Source organism: Macaca thibetana, chromosome 1 (assembly GCF_024542745.1).
Source record: "Macaca thibetana thibetana isolate TM-01 chromosome 1, ASM2454274v1, whole genome shotgun sequence".
NCBI classification, from domain to species: Eukaryota; Metazoa; Chordata; class Mammalia; order Primates; family Cercopithecidae; genus Macaca; species Macaca thibetana.
In genome coordinates, this window is record NC_065578.1 from 26,845,629 (window position 1) to 26,862,388 (window position 16,760).

Sequence of the window (16,760 nt, forward strand, 5' to 3'; positions counted from 1 at the left end):
TGGTCTCAAACTCTTGGCCTCAAGTGATCCTGCTACTTCGGCCTCTCAAAGTACTGAGATTATAGGTGTGAGCCACTGTGCCCAACCCCATATTGATTTTTAATATTCTTTCTCATTTCTTTGAATCATTATATTTAACATACCAATACAGTAGTAGACATAATTGCTATACAAATGACTATAACCTGGAGATGGATGCTCAAAAACTTATCAATGGGTTGGACTTCTGCCAACTGCATTTTTAAAATCAAATCTATTAATCCACACCAGACACTAATTCTTAGTGGTTTTCCTCTAGTTAAACCCAATAAAGTAGTACGATTCTCCAAGGAGCCTCATTTCCCACCTGTATATGTAGGGATTCTTCCATGAGCAGGCTGGCCCCATTGCTAGGCCGTGACACTGGCGGCTTCTAAGAACCTGGGTCACACGGCTATCTCAACAATGGGCCAAGAGAACACTGTACATTTGACCTATCGGGTGGATCACAAATGCCCAAGATGCAAGTTTGTCCTGCCTGAGCAGAGCAGAAGCTCTACAAAGGCTAGAGTTTCATTCTGAGAAGTGGCAGGCTCTCCTGGCTGTGCTCATCCCACAGGTCCCAGCAGCGGTCAGAAATCACACAACTCCGGTGAGACTGTGGAAATGGCGAGATGGCAGGGAATCCAGCACTGCCGAGCAACTACTCTGTGCTGCTGGGAATGCTGAACCAGCCGGTCCCGTGACGCCAATCTCTTATTGTGCTTGATATTCCTAGTACCTGACCTACAGGTTGATACAGCAGGTATCCAACAAGCACTAAATTAACAAGCAGTTGCTAACTGCTAAGTTGTCATCAGATTTTTATAAAAATATAACCAGTCAGGCGCGGTGGCTCATGCCTGTAATCCCAGCACTTTGGGAGGCCAAGGCAGGCGGATCATGAGGTCAGGAGATCAAGACCCATCCTGGCTAACACGGTGAAACCCCGTCTCTACTAAAAATACAAAAATTATCTGGGCATGGTGGCAGGCGCCTGTAGTCCCAGCTACTCGGGAGACTGAGGCAGGAGAATCACTTGAACACGGGAGGCAGAGCTTGCAGTGAGCTGAGATCCGGCCACTGCACTCCAGCCTGGGTGATATAGTGAGACTCCGTCTCAAAAAAAATAAATAAATAAAATAAAAAAGAAAACCACTTCCACCTATAGAAGTACTGCTACTGCTTTGCCCATTTGAGGGCACCAGCTTGATAACTAGAAAGAGAAGTTTACCAGCCATGAAAGTATCCTGTCATACATTCCAAATTCAAATATATATGATTTTACTTGTTTTTAGCCAATGTTCTTTCTTTGAGAACATAACCAACAACGAACACACTTGCAAATGAACTGCTGCTGCGTTTCACACATTTGCATAGTTCCGCAGATGTTAACAACTCTGCATGTATAGAAAACAACCACACATTCATTCACTCTTAGAAACCAAGTAGGTGGGGCCTTCTCTACACAGCTGCTAGATCTCATTTAGAAAGAGTTAAAGCAGAGAATTCTTTATTTTTTTTTTTTTGTGAGACAGTCTCACTCTGTCGCCAGGCTGGAGTGCAGTGGTGTGATCTCCAATCACTGCAACCTCTGCCTCCCGGGTTCAAGTGATTCTCCTGCCTCAGCCTCCCGAGTAGCTGGGACTACAGGCAAGTGCCACCACGCCCGGCTAATTTTTGTACTTTTAGTAGAGACGGGGTTTCACCGTGCTGGCCAGAATGGTCTCGATCTCTTGATCCGCCCGCCTCCACCTCCCAAAGTGCTGGAATTACATGTGTGAGCCACTGCGCCCAGCCTAAAGCAGAGAATTCTTATTTGGATGTTACACCTTGCTAACTTTATCTCAAAATTGGTTCTTTTATTCAAGATGTAGATTACTTTCAGGAGTTGTCAAAAACATCTTTGAACTAGTTTCTTTTTCTGTAAGAAACAGCCGATCAAGTTGGCCAAAAAATGACTATAGGCTTTTGGAAAGTCTCATCTTGAGGTCAAATGGGTAGCTATTTGATTCAGTTACATGATCACACACTGCCAAAGAGTTCACATTAAGGTCCATTCTCAGGCCGGGCGCGGTGGCTCAAGCCTGTAATCCTAGCACTTTGGGAGGCCGAGACGGGCGGATCACGAGGTCAGGAGATCGAGACCATCCTGGCTAACACGGTGAAACCCCGTCTCTACTAAAAATACAAAAAATTAGCCGGGCGAGGTGGCGGGCGCCTGTAGTCCCAGCTACACGGGAGGCTGAGGCAGGAGAATGGCGTAAACCCGGGAGGCGGAGCTTGCAGCGAGCTGAGATCCGGCCACTGCACTCCAGCCCGGGCGACAAGAGCGAGACTCCGTCTCAACAAAAAAAAAAAAAAAAAAAAAAAAAAAAAAAAAAGGTCCATTCTCTAATCCCTTTAAGTGGCAATGCTAGATGTAGACGCTTTACAGACTATGTGTTTTATTCAATCTTCATAACAAACCCAGGGGAAATGACGTTGTTTTCTTTTTGTAAACCAGGAAATGGAGGTTCTCAGAGCTGACATAGCCTGCTCAAGATTCTAACTAAAAAGTGGGAAAGCCAGAATTCAAATCCAAGTTTCACTATGTTACACTGCCTCAGATGATAAAGTAGTCACTACACTGCTCAGAAAGAAAAAATGAGAACATTTTTACAAGTTGCTATAATAGAACTGTTTTATTAAACATACGAATGTACTTATTTTGTACAAAATGCAGTAACACTTCTTCCTTTCCTCTGCCCCTGGAGGCCACCACCGCAGAACTTCATGTTCACAGAAACACATGTCATGACAAGTGTGTCAAGCAGTCATGACAAGCAGGAAAGTGCAATTCTGAAAGTAATGCCACACAACCAAAGTGGGAAACAAAAACAGGCAGAGGCCAGCAGGTTTCTCAGCTAGGGCTCTGCCTATAAGGCCCTGGTCCTGCTCATCTTTCAGCAGCAAACATTTTAAGAAGAGAAACTCCCGAGCACTATGTAAGTACTCTCCTGGTAGCATCCTTCCAATTCCACCTATCTTGCTGTGGTAACAAGCTTATTTGTAACTTCCTCAAGAAATCCCACCCTGGATTGCATCCCTGTCAATTGCCCATCTCCCTCTGAGCTTCAAACAAAACAAAACAAAACAGAAGAGCAGTAAGTTTCAAAAGGATGTCAGAGGAGACCTTTAGATAGATGAAACCTACTTCCTAGAAGCCACGTGGCCAAACATATGCAGAGCCGGAGACAATAGATTTTGAAACTAGGTCCAGCTGTAAAATATCTCAGGTACCCAATTAGATCCAGTTATTCTGCATCTGTGGATTTAAAATGGTCATCATCCACAGTAGAATAGATGTGCCCCTCATTGCTCAGAAAATCCACAGCTTGCCTAGAAAGAAAGAAAGAAAAAAAAAAAGTCATTTTCAGGCCAATTCAGAAGGAAATTGCCTTTTGGATATGGCCAAATATGCAAACTTCGCTTATCTCCCAACTCTCTACCTTAGCTAAGAATTCACAAGTATTTTGTACACAGAAAGCTCTCACAGGGAGAAATGCCAGTAAAATAGCAAAACAGAGCTTATTCATGGAGACACTGGCTATTAGGGCTATCTTGGATCCCTCTCCCAAACTGTGTAAAGGAAAGACAACAGGGCCTCACTTAAACACAGTCTAAGCAGGAAAACGAGGATCTAAAGCTGTAGTCACACTTGCACACAAAATCTCCTGGTAAAAAGAGCTGTCTTTAAAAGTTCCCCTTTTCCAGCCACACACTGAAATCCCTTTGGTCCCCCTCTGGGAAGTCAAGTTGTGGGAAGCAAAGGAAACACTGAAACCTTCAAACTCTTCAAGGTCCTCAGGGTTAGTGTCAGTAACGTATTTAATAGCCACAATCTACGGAGCACCTAAGTGACAGCAGTTCTCTACCTCATCAGCACAGTAACTCTGAGATAGGAATTATTATCCTTATTTTACAGGACAGGAAATGGAATTAGTCCTGAGTATTCCTTTTCTATCTAGGCCTGGCAGGTCAATTGATTTATAGTAACAAATAACTATCACAAGCACCATCACCATAAGTCAGTGTGTTTGACTGGTTTACTACACTGGAATCAGGAGGCTGCTTGTCTAAGATGGAATCAGGATAAGGGTGTTGGAAGGACTGGTTGTTTAATAAGGTCCAGATAGTGTAATACACTCATGTCCACAATGGGGACAGTAACAGCAACAGGACTGTACACCTGAGGACCAGGAGCTAAGGACTTCCCTCCTCCAGTCTAAATCCCATAAGGAAATCAGGTCAACTTTTTGCTCAGAATTATTATATATCCCTTACATATAATGGTCCTTAGTGTCTGCTGAATGAAAAAATTTGCTGAATAAGTGATGTGATGGGTAGCACCATTTTGGTGCATAGTCTTTTTCCTGTTTTTCCATAGCTGAACAATTTCCATTCTGCCACCAGGGTTGTAGTTGTTTTTGTGTGACAGTCTCATTCTGTCATTCAGGATGGAGTGCAGTGGCACAATGATGGCTCACTGCAGCCTCGACTTTCTGGGCTCAAGTGATCCTCCCACCTCAGCCTCCTGGGTAGCTGGGACTACAGGCATGCGCCACTGTGCCCGGCTAATTTGTTTTTATTGTTTTTGTAGAGACAAGGTTTTGCCACGTTGCCCAGGCTGGTCTTGAACTCCTGAGTTCAAGCAATCTGCCCATCTCAGCCTCCCAAAGTGCTAGAACTATAGGCATGAGCTAGTGCCTGGCGAACTTTTACTTTTTTTTGAGATGGACTCTCACTCTGTCACCCAGGCTGGAGCGCAGCGGTGCGATCATTGAGGCCACCACGCCCGGCTAATTTTTGTATTTGTAGTAGAGACAGGGTTTTCACCATGCTGGCCAGGCTGGTCTCAAACTGCTGACTTCAGGTGATCCACCTGCCTCGGCCTCCCAAAGTGCTGAGATTACGGGCGTGAGCTACTATGCCCGGCCGCCAAGTTTTACTTTTAAAACTCACTTCTCACTATCAGGAAACACTTGTGAGGGGAAACAGGTACAATTCCAGAGCCTGAGCTCATGAAAATCAAATACTTACTTGATTGAAGATACAGACATGTGTTTCAGCTGGTTCTTGAGATCCTGAAAGTTCAACCCTTCAGGTCTTGGACAAGCCTTAATCAAATTCAACACCTGAAGATTCAAATCAGAAAGATTTTCGCAATTATTTTGGATCAGCCACCCCTTTGCAAACCTGAGTCCCTTTATAGGAAAGAAATAAACCAGGTATTCAAACAATCTTAGCTCATCAAGGAAATAACAAAATTTAAGACTGTCTGTGTTTTGTATTTCTGAAGCCACTCTGGTGGAGTTTACCTGGTTTTGGGCCACAGTGAGGCCATTTGCTGGCAGGAAGCTATTCCCACCGAAGTTCCCTGCTTCACTCATTCCTGGATTGCTGATAGGTGCTCTCCCTGCTGAGGGCTGAATTAAGAAATAAGTTAACAATATTAGAAAATCCATCAAGTTAAACAGTCTTTACAACTTCAAATAGCTCGTTAAGCAGCTTACAAAAAACAATTTATAAACAGTTTCCCAGTAACACTGCTTACATTGGAATGGATAGCTATTATCTAAAGAGTATTTCATAGGAAGATAAAGTAACTCCCCGAAGCACATAAATATCAAAAAGAGACAGATCCTCTTGGCTCCTTTTGTTTCTGATGTGAGAGGAACCAGAGAAGAGTAGCAGTGAGAAGAAAATTACCCAGAGTCTGCTATTTTGGTATCCATGTGGCCCAATCACTCAAGCATTCACTGAGTGTCTATAGGCATGAAGCACCACAGGCAGAGAAAAGGAGACACAGTCCCTATCGTCCTCTCTCTTTCCTTTTTTTAAAACAAATTCTTAAAATGCTCTGCAATCACTATTTTCATTTCCTTTCTCCCCAGTCACTCCTCAGCCCACCATATTTGGGTTCTCCCCAAGTACACCTCTGAAACTGTTTTCACCAAAGTCACCAAAGACTCTTCAACCAATTATCAAAGTCTCTTTCAGTCCTCCTAATACTTGACCTCTCAGAAGCAGACACTGCTGACCACACTCCTCTTGAAATGTGTTCCTCCCTGGGCTTCTTGACACCACATTCTTCTGCTTCTCCATCTGACTCTCAAACTGAACCTTCTCAGTATCCCTCATTAGCCTCTTCTATCTGTCTCCCAAAAGGCTGACAGAGTCCCCAGGATTTCATCCCAGACTGCCTCCTAGGCCACAAATCCTCACTGCCAGCCGGATTGCTAACTGGACGCCAACACGGTGAAACCCCGTCTCTACTAAAACTACAAAAATTAGCTGGGTGTGGTAGTGCGCACCTGTAATCCCAGATACTGGGGAGGCTGAGACAGGAGAATCGCTTGAACCCGAGAAGCGGAGGCAGCAGTGAGCTGAGATCACGTCATTGCACTCCAGCCTGGGTGACAGAATGAGACTGTCTCAAAAAAAAAAAAAAAAAAAAAAAGGCTGGGCGCAGTGATGAGTCACTTTAGGAGGCTGAGGCGGGCAGATCACGAGGTCAGGAGATTGAGATCATCCTGGCTAACACGGTGAAACCCCTTCTCTACTAAAAATACAAAAATTAGCCAAGCATGGTGGTGGACGCCTGTGGTCCCAGCTACTTGGGAGGTTGAGGCAGGAGAATGGCGTGAACCCGGGAGGTGGAGCTTGCAGTGAGCTGAGATTGCGCTACTGCACTCCAGCCTGGGCGAAAGAGTGAGACTCCATCTCAAAAAAAAAACAAAAACAAAAACAAAAAAACCGCCAAATAAACAAAATTTTAAAAATTTGAATAAAGGCAATCCTTACTATGGCCTCCAAAGCCCCACATAATCTGGGCCCTGCCTCCTTGTCTACAACCCTCTCCCTCTCCCGTCATTTGCTTCACTCCAGACTCTGGCCTTGCTGGTTTCAGAGATGTCACGCTTACTCCACACTCCTGCTTCTTGCACTTCCTAGTCCCTCTGGTTTGGAATGTTCTTCCCCATCTAAAATTGTACCATTCTTGGTTCCCTCCATTACCCTCTTCTCCTATTTTGCTTTATTTACTTCAGAGCACCTATATAACTACCTAAAATTATATATATTTTTTGTTTATTGCTTCTTTCTCCCAAGAATATAAGTATATCGTGTTCACTGCTAAACTCGAATGGGGACTAGAATGATTGGGACTCTCAAATCAAAGTAGGCGCAATAAATATTTTTCTTTTTCTTTCTTTATTTTTTTGAGACAAAGTTGCTCTGTTGCCTAGGCTGCAGTGAGTAGCACAATCACAGCTCAATGCAGCCTTGACCTCCTGGGCTTAAGTGATCTCCCAAACTCAGCCTCCCAAGTAGCCCATCGAATTCTTTAATTTTTTTTCTAGAGACAGGGTCTCCCTATGTTACCCAGGGTGGTGTCTCGAACTGGGCTCAAGTGATGCCCCCATACCATCCTCCCAAAGTGCTAGGATTTCAGGCCATGAACCACCACACCTGGCCCTGAGGGCTTTCTAATACTAGAGTCAACAAACCTTTTGTGTGGTCCTAGATGGACTTGCCAAAGTCAATTCACACAATGGAAAATACTATGGAGAAATTTCAATACGAATCAATAAATATAATTTCAGGGAAAAAATATAATAGTACATAATTTTTCCTACTTAGCCAGTAAGTTGGAAGGAAGACAGCAAAATGCTGTCCTGAAGGGGGCTACTCTCTGAATATGCACTGACAATCCTTGGAGCTAAGAGCTCAGCCTATAATTACATGTCTACACCTAAGGGTTGTCACAGGCCCCAGCTGTCCAGGCCAGTGTCAGAGGAACTCTTAATTCTGAGAGAAACATCAGTGTTTCATCTGAAATAAAATACGGTGACAAAGCTAATGGAGAAAGTGTTCTGAGGACTTAGTGATGTCTTTCTCTGGCTCGGCCTTCGAAATGTCAAGGAAATCAAAGCTGGAACACAAAAGTAACCTGTGTTCTTCCAGGGAAGAGAAAAAGCTAGGAAAGTGAGGCTACTCACCTGGCTGTTGGCTTTGCTTAGTACCATGTGTGCATTGATCACTTCCAGAATATGTGTGGTGAACTCATTCATATCCTCCAGAGGCATGATTTTAAAGGCTACCAGGCTCTTTTTGTTCTATCAAAATGAATAAAAAAATGTGAATAAAATATGAACATACATTAATTTCAGGTCAACAATGTGGCTCTTTTCTTGGTTATAATATTAATATTTTGCCAATATGAGAGAAATGTTATATACTCTCAGCAGTAATCCAAACACGGTCAAACATGAGAAAAACACTAAAATTAATAGCTAAGGGACATTAATAATTTTCCCAAGGTTGCATAACGGAGCAAAATCTAGACTCCTGACTCCGAATCTAGTGTTCTCCTTTCTCCAACTAATGAACGCCACAGATGGCAATTGTAGGAGATTCTGTTCTTTCTTTACTATTCTGTCAATTTCATGTTAAGGTAAAAAAAAAAAGAAAGAAGAGTTATTTCCTTTTGAAGAAGAGAGTAAGAAATAACTTCCCATTAAACAGGGGGACTTAAGTATTTTAACTATCCAAAAGCCATGACATGAATCTAGAAACTGCTTCATGCAAAAACACTTTAACTGCTATTTTATTCTGACTTTACCTGAAAAGATCTCAGGTGGCCTGCCACTTTCACATATGTTTCTGGAGGAACCACAGTGTTTTCACTGCTGGCATCCTAACATAAAATACAAACATGTCATTAAGGTTTTAGTGATGCTGGTGAAAGCCTCTTTAACATTTCTATATTATGTAGAGAAAGAGAAAGTTACAAAGTAGAAGAGTTAAAGGATCCTAAAATGGCATTAAGGAGTTTGCCCTGCCTTTTACAACTTACTTTTTTGTAAAACCAGGAATTAGAATAAAAATATCTCTAAAGGTAATTCTCAGTTCCAAAGTTCTGTAGCACATCATAAAAAAGTAAACAATTATGACACTCTCATTCAAGCTCTTAGGCACACAATTTTCTTTTTTTTTTTTTTTTGTGAGGGAGTCTCGCTCTGTCGCCCAGACTGGAGTGCAGTGGCATGATCTTGGCTCACTGCAACCTCCCCCTCCCAAGGGAGGGTTTGAGTGATTCTCCTGCCTCAGCTTCCCCCACAGCTGGGATTATAGGCGCCCGCCACCATGCCCCGCAGGCACACAATTTTATGGTGGATATACTTACTGGCAAAGCAATTCTACTTTTGGGAATTTAAGGAAGTAATTAAGAACATGCATTAAGATTTAGATTTATCATAGTACAGAATATTAAAAATTGTAAAACAACCTAAATATGCAACATAAAGTACACATTTCTATATGATAGGATACTCCACACTGTTGCAAATGATAACACAGAATTCTATTTACTGTCTGGAAAAACAAGTCATGACACATGGAAAAAAGCTGATTTCCCATTTGGGACAATATACACTAAACTGTTTAATGGTTGACTAGGATAATTACAAACTATTTTAATATTTATCAGTTTCCTAGAATATGGACACATTATTTATAAGAAAAATACATTAGTTCACTTTGGGAGGCCGAGACGGGCGGATCACGAGGTCAGGAGTTCGAGACCATCCTGGCTAACACGGTGAAACCCCGTCTCTACTAAAAAATACAAAAAACTAGCCGGGCGAGGTGGCGGGCGCCTGTAGTCCCGGCTACTCGGGAGGCTGAGGCAGGAGAATGGCGTAAAAACCCGGGAGGCAGAGCTTGCAGTGAGCTGAGATCCGGCCACTGCACTCCAGCCTGGGCGACACAGCGAGACTCCGACTCAAAAAAAAAAAAAAAAAAAAAAAAAAAAAAAAAAAAAAAATACATTAGCTGATTTTTTTTTTTTGAGATGAAGTGTCTTGCTCTGTCACCCAGCCTGGAGTGCAGTGGCACGATTTCAGCTCATTGCAACCTCTGCCTCACGGGTTCAAGCAATTCTCCCGCCTCAGCCTCCCGAGTAGCTGGGGCTACAGGCACGCAACACCATGCCAGGCTAATTTTTGTATTTTTAGTAGAGATGGGGTTTCACCATGTTGGCCAGGCTGGTCTCAAACTCCTGACCTCAGGTGATCCACTCGTCTTGGCCTCCCCAAAGTCCCGGGATTACAGGCATGAGCCACCGCACCTGGTCAAAAAGACTATTTTTTTAAAACAACTATCATACTGGCAAAAATTTAAGACAAAAACCCATTGTTAGGCCGGATGTGGTGGCTCACGCCTGTAATCCCAGAACTTTGGGAGGCCAAGGCAGGAGGATCACCTGAGGTCAGGAGTTAGAGACCAGCCTCAACATGGAGAAACCCCATCTCTACTAAAATTACAAAATTAGCTGGGCATGGTGGTACACGCCTGTAATCCCAGCTACTCGGGAGGCTGATGCAGGAGAATTGCTTGAACCTGGGAGGTGGAGGTTGCAGTGAGCCGAGATTGCGCCATTGCACTCTAGCCTAGGCAACAAGAGCGAAACTCTGTCTCAAAACAAAACAACAACAAACAAAAAAACCCATTGTTAGAAAGGGTATGGAGGATGGGCACAGTGGCTCACACCTGTAATCCCAGCATGTTGGGAGGCTGAGGTGGGAGGATTGCTTGAACCCAGGAGTTTGAGACCAACCTGGGCAACACGGTGAGATCCTATTTCTTAAAAAAAAAAAAAAAAAAAAAAAAAAAAAAGTTAAGGGTATGGAAACTAACTGGGCACTCTCATGCATGATTGAAGTGTAAACTGGTACCTTTATAGAAGACAGTACAAAAATGCAAAAATTAAGATGTTAAAAAAAAAGTGAAGTGTGTATTTCCCCCCAGAAAACCTACTTTTAGGAATATATCATTATTTTATTTTTTTGAGATGGAATTTTGCTCTTTTTGCCCAGGCTGAATGCAATGGCACAATCTTGGCTCACTGCAATCTCTGCCTCCCGGGTTCAAGCGATTCTCCTGACTCAGTCTCCCGAGTAGCTGGGATTATAGGCATGCGCCACCACGCCTGGCTAATTTTGTATTTTTAGTAGAGGTGGGGTTTCACCATGTTGGCCGGGCTGGTCTTGAGCTCCTGACGTCAGGTGATCTGCCTGCCTTGGCCTCCCAAAGCGCTGGAATTACAGGCGTGAGCCATGGCGTCCAGCCTTATGATTATTTTATAATCATGAAGAAATGTATGCAAAGATACTCACTGGTGCATTGTGTATAATGGTGAACGACTGAAAAGAAGCTAAATGCTGTTCCCTGATTGGGTCTACTGTTAAGTAAGGAACGATGTATTCTTACAATGGAATAGGTGGTCATTTAAAATGACAGATGTAAATCTTTACAGATAACATTAAAAAATCAGTTCCTGGCTAGGCCATGGTGGCTCAAGCCTGTAATCCCAGGACTTTGGGAGGCCGAGGCAGGCGGTTCACCTGAGGTCAGGAGTTCGAGACCAGCCTGGCCAACATGTTGAAACCCCGTCTCTACTAAAAATACAGAAATTAGCCAGGTGTGGTGGTGCACGCCTGTAATCCCAGCTATTCGGGAGGCTGAGGCAGGGGAATTGCTTGAACCCGAGAAGTGGAGGTTGCAGTGAGCCAAGATTGCGCCAATGCATTCCAGCCTGGATGACAGAGTGAGACTCAGTCTGAAAAAAAAAAAAAAAAATCGGTTCCTCACCAGGTATGGTGGCATCAGTCTATAGTTCAGCTACTTGGGAGGTTAAGGTCAAAGGATCACTTGAGCCCAGCTTTGAGGCCAGTCTAGGCAGCAAGCCAAGACCCTGTCTCTATTTAAAAAAAAAGGGCCTATGATTCATGCCTATAATCCTAGCCCTCTGGGAGGCTGAGGCGGGCGATCACCTGAGGTTGGGAGTTTGAGACCATCCTGACAAACATGGAGAAACCCCGTCTCTACAAAATACAAAATTAGGTGGGTGTGGTGGCACATGCCTGTAATCCCAGCTACTCGGGAGGCTAAGGCAGGAGAATCGCTTGAACTTGGGAGGCAGAGGGTGCAGTGAGCCGGAGATCGTGCCATTGCACTCCAGCCTGGGCAACAAGAGCAAAACCCCATTTCAAAAAAAAAAAAAAATTCAGTTCCACAACATAATTTCAAAAAAAAAAAATTCAGTTCCACAACATAATTTTTAGTGAAAAGAGCAAATTACTTAGCAGTTGCATAGCATATTATCCCTTTTACAGTAAAAGAGGTATGTGGACATCTGTATGTACATATAGGCAGAGACAGATGCCTGAAAGGATATTTCCCAAAATGTGTTATAACAGTTCTTTAAGGGACATGAGATTTCAGGTGATTTTTAAAATGCTTGATGGCAGGGACTGTGTCTACTTCATTCTTTTTATACCTGGAACCAGGCACAGTCTGGTTCAGAATTGGTACTCCAACAATAACTGCTGAATGAATTATCCTTTATTTTTCTGAGAAGCAAAAAATTAAAAAATTACATAACTACCAAGTTATTTCTCTATGGTAACTTGTGGTTTTTGAAGGAAAACGGTCTTTTTTTTTGAGTCAGAGTATCACTCTGTTGCCCAGGCTGCAGTGCAGTGGCGCGATCTTGGCTCACTGCAACCTCTGCCTCCTAGGTTCAAGCAATTTTCCTGCCTCAGCTTCTGCGTAGCTGGGATTACAGGTGCCCGCCTCATTTTTGTATTATTAGTAGAGACGGAGTTTCACCACGTTGGCCAGGCTGGTTTCAAACTTCTGACTTCAGGTGACCCGCCCGCATTGGCCTCCCAAAGTGCAGGGATTATGGGCGTGAGCCACCATGCCCAGCCTAAAACAGTCTTTATTATTCAAATTTTGTGTAATGAATGTATTTCAAAAACAAAATACAAAACACCAAGAGGCCTTCTGCACAATTAAAAATATAAAAGGATAAAAAGTATATACTGTATTTCAATCTATTTTATCCATGTTTATAAAGACACTTATATACACATGCTGCTGTGTAAAAATTGGGTCAAATCCTGCATACCATATTGTAATATGCTTTTTTCAACAATTTATGGCAAACACTTCTTTGTGACAATACACGCTTTTCTATATCATTTGTAGTATGTTATAAATATGTCATGGTTTACTTAGTAATCCTTTATTGCTAGTATTTTGAGATTGCTTTATTTTTATTTATTTATTTTGAGACAGAGTGTTGCTCTGTTGCCCAGACTAGAGTGCAGTAGCATGATCTCGGCTTACTGCAACCTCCGCCTCCCAGGTTCAAGTAATTCTCCTGCCTCAGCCTCCTGAGTCGAGTAGCTGGGATTACAGGTACGCACAACCACGCCCGGCTAATTTTTGTATTTTTAGGAGACAGAGTTTCACCATGTTGGCCAGGCTGGATTTGAACTCCTGACCTCAGGTGATCTGCCTGCCTTGGCTTCCCAAAGTGCTGGGATTACAGGCGTGACCACTTCACTGGTCTAAATCTTTGTACGTGTCTGTAATTCTTTCCTTGATGTAAACTCCTAGGTCACCATTGTTTTTTTTTTTTTTTTTTTTTTTTTTTTTTTTTTTTTTTTTTGAGACGGAGTCTTGCTCTGTCTCCCAGGCTGGAGTGCAGTGGCACGATCTTGGCTCACTGTAAGCTCCGCCTTCTGGGTTCACGCCATTCTCCTGCCTCAGCCTCCCGAGTAGCTGGGACTACAGGTACCTGCCACCATGCTCAGCTAATTTTTTGTATTTTTAGTAGAGACGGGGTTTTACTGTGTTAGCCAGGATGGTTTCGATCTCCTGACCTCGTGATCCGTCCACCTCAGCCTCCCAAAGTGCTGGGATTACAGGCGTGAGCCACTGCATCTGGCCGTTAGGTCACCATTTTTGTGACTGATGCTTTTGATACAAGCTGATGTTTGAGAAAGGTTATACCAATTTATACTCACACTATAAGCCTACTTTCTTGGACAATAACAAATCACTCAATATTTATTAAGTGCCTACTACTAAGCTAGGGCACTGTGTGGTAGCTGTTGCTCTTACTAGAACTAGACATTGTCATTCTTTGTTTTCTTTGCAAACTTAAGCTAAAAATGATATCTCAATGTTTGTTAAGCCTGCTTTAGTTACTGCCACTACCATTTCTACTGTCTTTTATGAATTATCTGTGCATCTTGTTTGGTCATTTTTCTAAGGTGCAGTGGTTTTCTGGTTTTATAAGAGCTTTTTGGCTGGACGCAGTGGCTCAAGCCTGTAATTGCAGAACTTTGGGAGGCCAAGGTGAGCAGATAACTTGAAGTCAGGAGTTTGAGACCAGCTTGGCCAACAGGGTAAAACCCTCTCTCTAGTAAAAATATAAAAATTAGCCAGGCATGATGCCACAAACTTGTAATCTCAGCTACTCAGGAAGGTGAGGCGGGAGGGTTGCCTGAGCCAAAAAGGTGGAGGTTGCAGTGAGCTGATATTGAGCTACTGCACTCCAGCCTTGGAGACAAAGTGAGACTCTTTCTCAAAAAACAACAACAACAAACAAAACAAAACTCAAAACCAGAAACAACAAAAAAGAGCTTTTTTTTGTTGTTGAGACAGTCTCAGTGTGTCACCCAGGCTGGAGTACAGTGGCACAATCTCAGTTTCACTGCAACCCCTGCCTCTCGGTTCAAGCAATCCTCTTGCCTCAGCCTCCCAAGCAGCTGGAATTACAGGCGCCCACCACCACGCCTGGCTAAGTTTTTATATTTTTTAGTAGAGATGGGTTTTACCATGTTGGCCAGGCTGGTCTCGAACTCCTGACCTCTAGTGATCCACCATGCCAGGCCAAAAAGGAGCTTTTTATTAACTAAAAATTTAAATGTTTGTAGTATGTTGCAAATATTTTCCACACTCATTTAAACAATATTTATTCTAGGACCACTATGTGACTAGCACTGCTCTAGGTGCTAAGGCTACAGTGATGACCAAGATAAAAATCTTTGCTCTAGGCTGGGCGTGAGGGTTCAAGCCTGTAATCCGATCACTTTGAGAGGCTGAGGTGGGTGGATCACCTGAGGTCAGGAGTTTGAAACTAGCCTGTCCAACATGGCAAAACCCCACCTCTACTAAAAATATAAAAAATTAGTCAGGTGTGGTTGCAGGCGCCTGTAATCCCAGCTACTTGGGAGGCTAAGGCAGGAGAATTGCTTGAACTTGGGCCGCAGAGGTTGCAGTGAGCTGAGATTGTGCCACTGCACTCCAGCCTGGGCAACAGCGCAAGATTCTGTCTCAACAACAAAAAAAGCAGGGGCCGGGCGCAGTGGCTCAAGCCTGTAATCCCGGTGCTTTGGGAGGCCAAGGCGGGTGGATCACAAGGTCAGGAGTTCAAGACCAGCCTGACCAAGACAGTGAAACCCCGTCTCTACTAAAAATACAAAAATTAGCCAGGCATGGTGGCAGGTGCCTGTAATCCCAGCTACTTGGGAAGCTGAGGCAGAGAATCGCTTGAGCCTGGGAGGCAGAGGTTGTAGTGAGCCGAGATCCCACCACTGTACTGTACTGCCTGGGCGACAGAGTGAGACTGTCTCAAAAAAACAAAACAAAACAAAAAAAGCCTTTGTTCTATTGGAACTTAACATTCTACTGTCTCCTGTCATTTGACTTTTAATTCTATTTTTGGTATATCGGGAAGGTATATAATCAAATCTATTAACCTTTCACTTTAGGGTATCTGTCTTTGATGTCTTTTTGTATTATTTTTATAAGAAAAAACTTTAAAAAGACTAAAAAAGTTCAACATCTCCACAGTTCCAAAGTAACCCCATCATGATTCAAAAACAGCCACTTACATCTGTGTCAACCCACTGGCGAACGTCCATGGGTGCAGCTGTCATGTCATCTATTTTGTAAACAATGTTGGTTGGAGCCTTCTCTGCATGTCTGATGATCCCCACAATAGTGACCTAGGTTAGAAGAAAGAAAAAAAAAAAAGGCTGTTTCCCCTGAAACCAAGGCTACATTTTTGTATTTTTAAACATAGTCTTATTTCATTCTTTATTATGAGTAAGTGATTCCTTTACAAATTATTTGACATACCTGTGAAATCTCAACATTCCCAATTCTGAACACTTCATCAACCAAAGTGGCAGAAAGCAGCTGAGATATAGTACAGGGTACAATGTGCTGGGCTCGGGCTCTCTAAAAAGAAAAAGCATGCAAAATTCAATTAAGAAAGTAATAACTACCACTCATTTGACACCTGCCATGTGCCAAGTACTTTAAATATATTCGAACATTGAATTTCAAAACAAATCTCATTATCTTTGCTTCAGAGAGATGGAAACCAAGGCCATATAGCAAACCAATACCACACTTTTAGAATCCAAACCCAGGTTTGTCTAACTCCAGAGTTCCTGCTGAATACATGTGTTGCCCTGAGAATTCACCAAAATGAGGTCAGAGTGGGGGACAGGATAAGGAAGAACGACCTGCTGCTGCCAGAACAGACCTTCAAGAGGAAACCCCAGCTTTAGGGTGTAGACAGGCTGGTGCTGCTGTTCAGGTCACTGACAAAATGAGATGGTATTGGGAAAAGGTCTGAGAAATGACTAATGGAGACAGAACTCTGGAATTGCTTGTAGGTCTTGTGATGAACTATAAAAGGTAGAAGAATAGCTTCTTGTAGGACAGATTTTTTGACAATCAAATGGAGCTCCAGGGGAAATGGAATAAGAGCTTGGACATGTTGGACATCTTTTTAAATTTTTTTTTTCTTTTGAGACACAGTTTCGCTCCTG

The 16,760-nt window shown here is 43.1% G+C and overlaps 1 protein-coding gene and 1 long non-coding RNA gene across 3 annotated transcripts in view; one reads left to right on the forward strand and one right to left on the reverse strand.

The window, feature by feature from the left end:
• The first annotated feature begins 1,483 nt into the window (after positions 1–1,483).
• LOC126958531 (uncharacterized) lies at positions 1,484–3,159 on the forward strand. The gene is made up of 2 exons (XR_007727212.1): positions 1,484–2,072; positions 2,404–3,159. It is a non-coding gene; the product is annotated as an uncharacterized LOC126958531 (long non-coding RNA).
• Positions 2,691–16,760, reverse strand: part of RPA2 (replication protein A2) — a 342,664-nt gene continuing 328,594 nt past the window's right edge. For both annotated transcript variants that reach the window (XM_050795800.1, XM_050795801.1), the window contains 7 exons: positions 16,060–16,161; positions 15,813–15,926; positions 8,684–8,758; positions 8,061–8,177; positions 5,379–5,486; positions 5,101–5,195; positions 2,691–3,399 (listed from right to left, as the gene is read on the reverse strand). In XM_050795800.1, the coding sequence (XP_050651757.1) occupies positions 3,315–3,399; positions 5,101–5,195; positions 5,379–5,486; positions 8,061–8,177; positions 8,684–8,758; positions 15,813–15,926; positions 16,060–16,161 (696 nt within the window). In that variant the 3' untranslated portion in view covers positions 2,691–3,314. The remainder of the gene's footprint in view (positions 3,400–5,100; positions 5,196–5,378; positions 5,487–8,060; positions 8,178–8,683; positions 8,759–15,812; positions 15,927–16,059; positions 16,162–16,760) is intronic.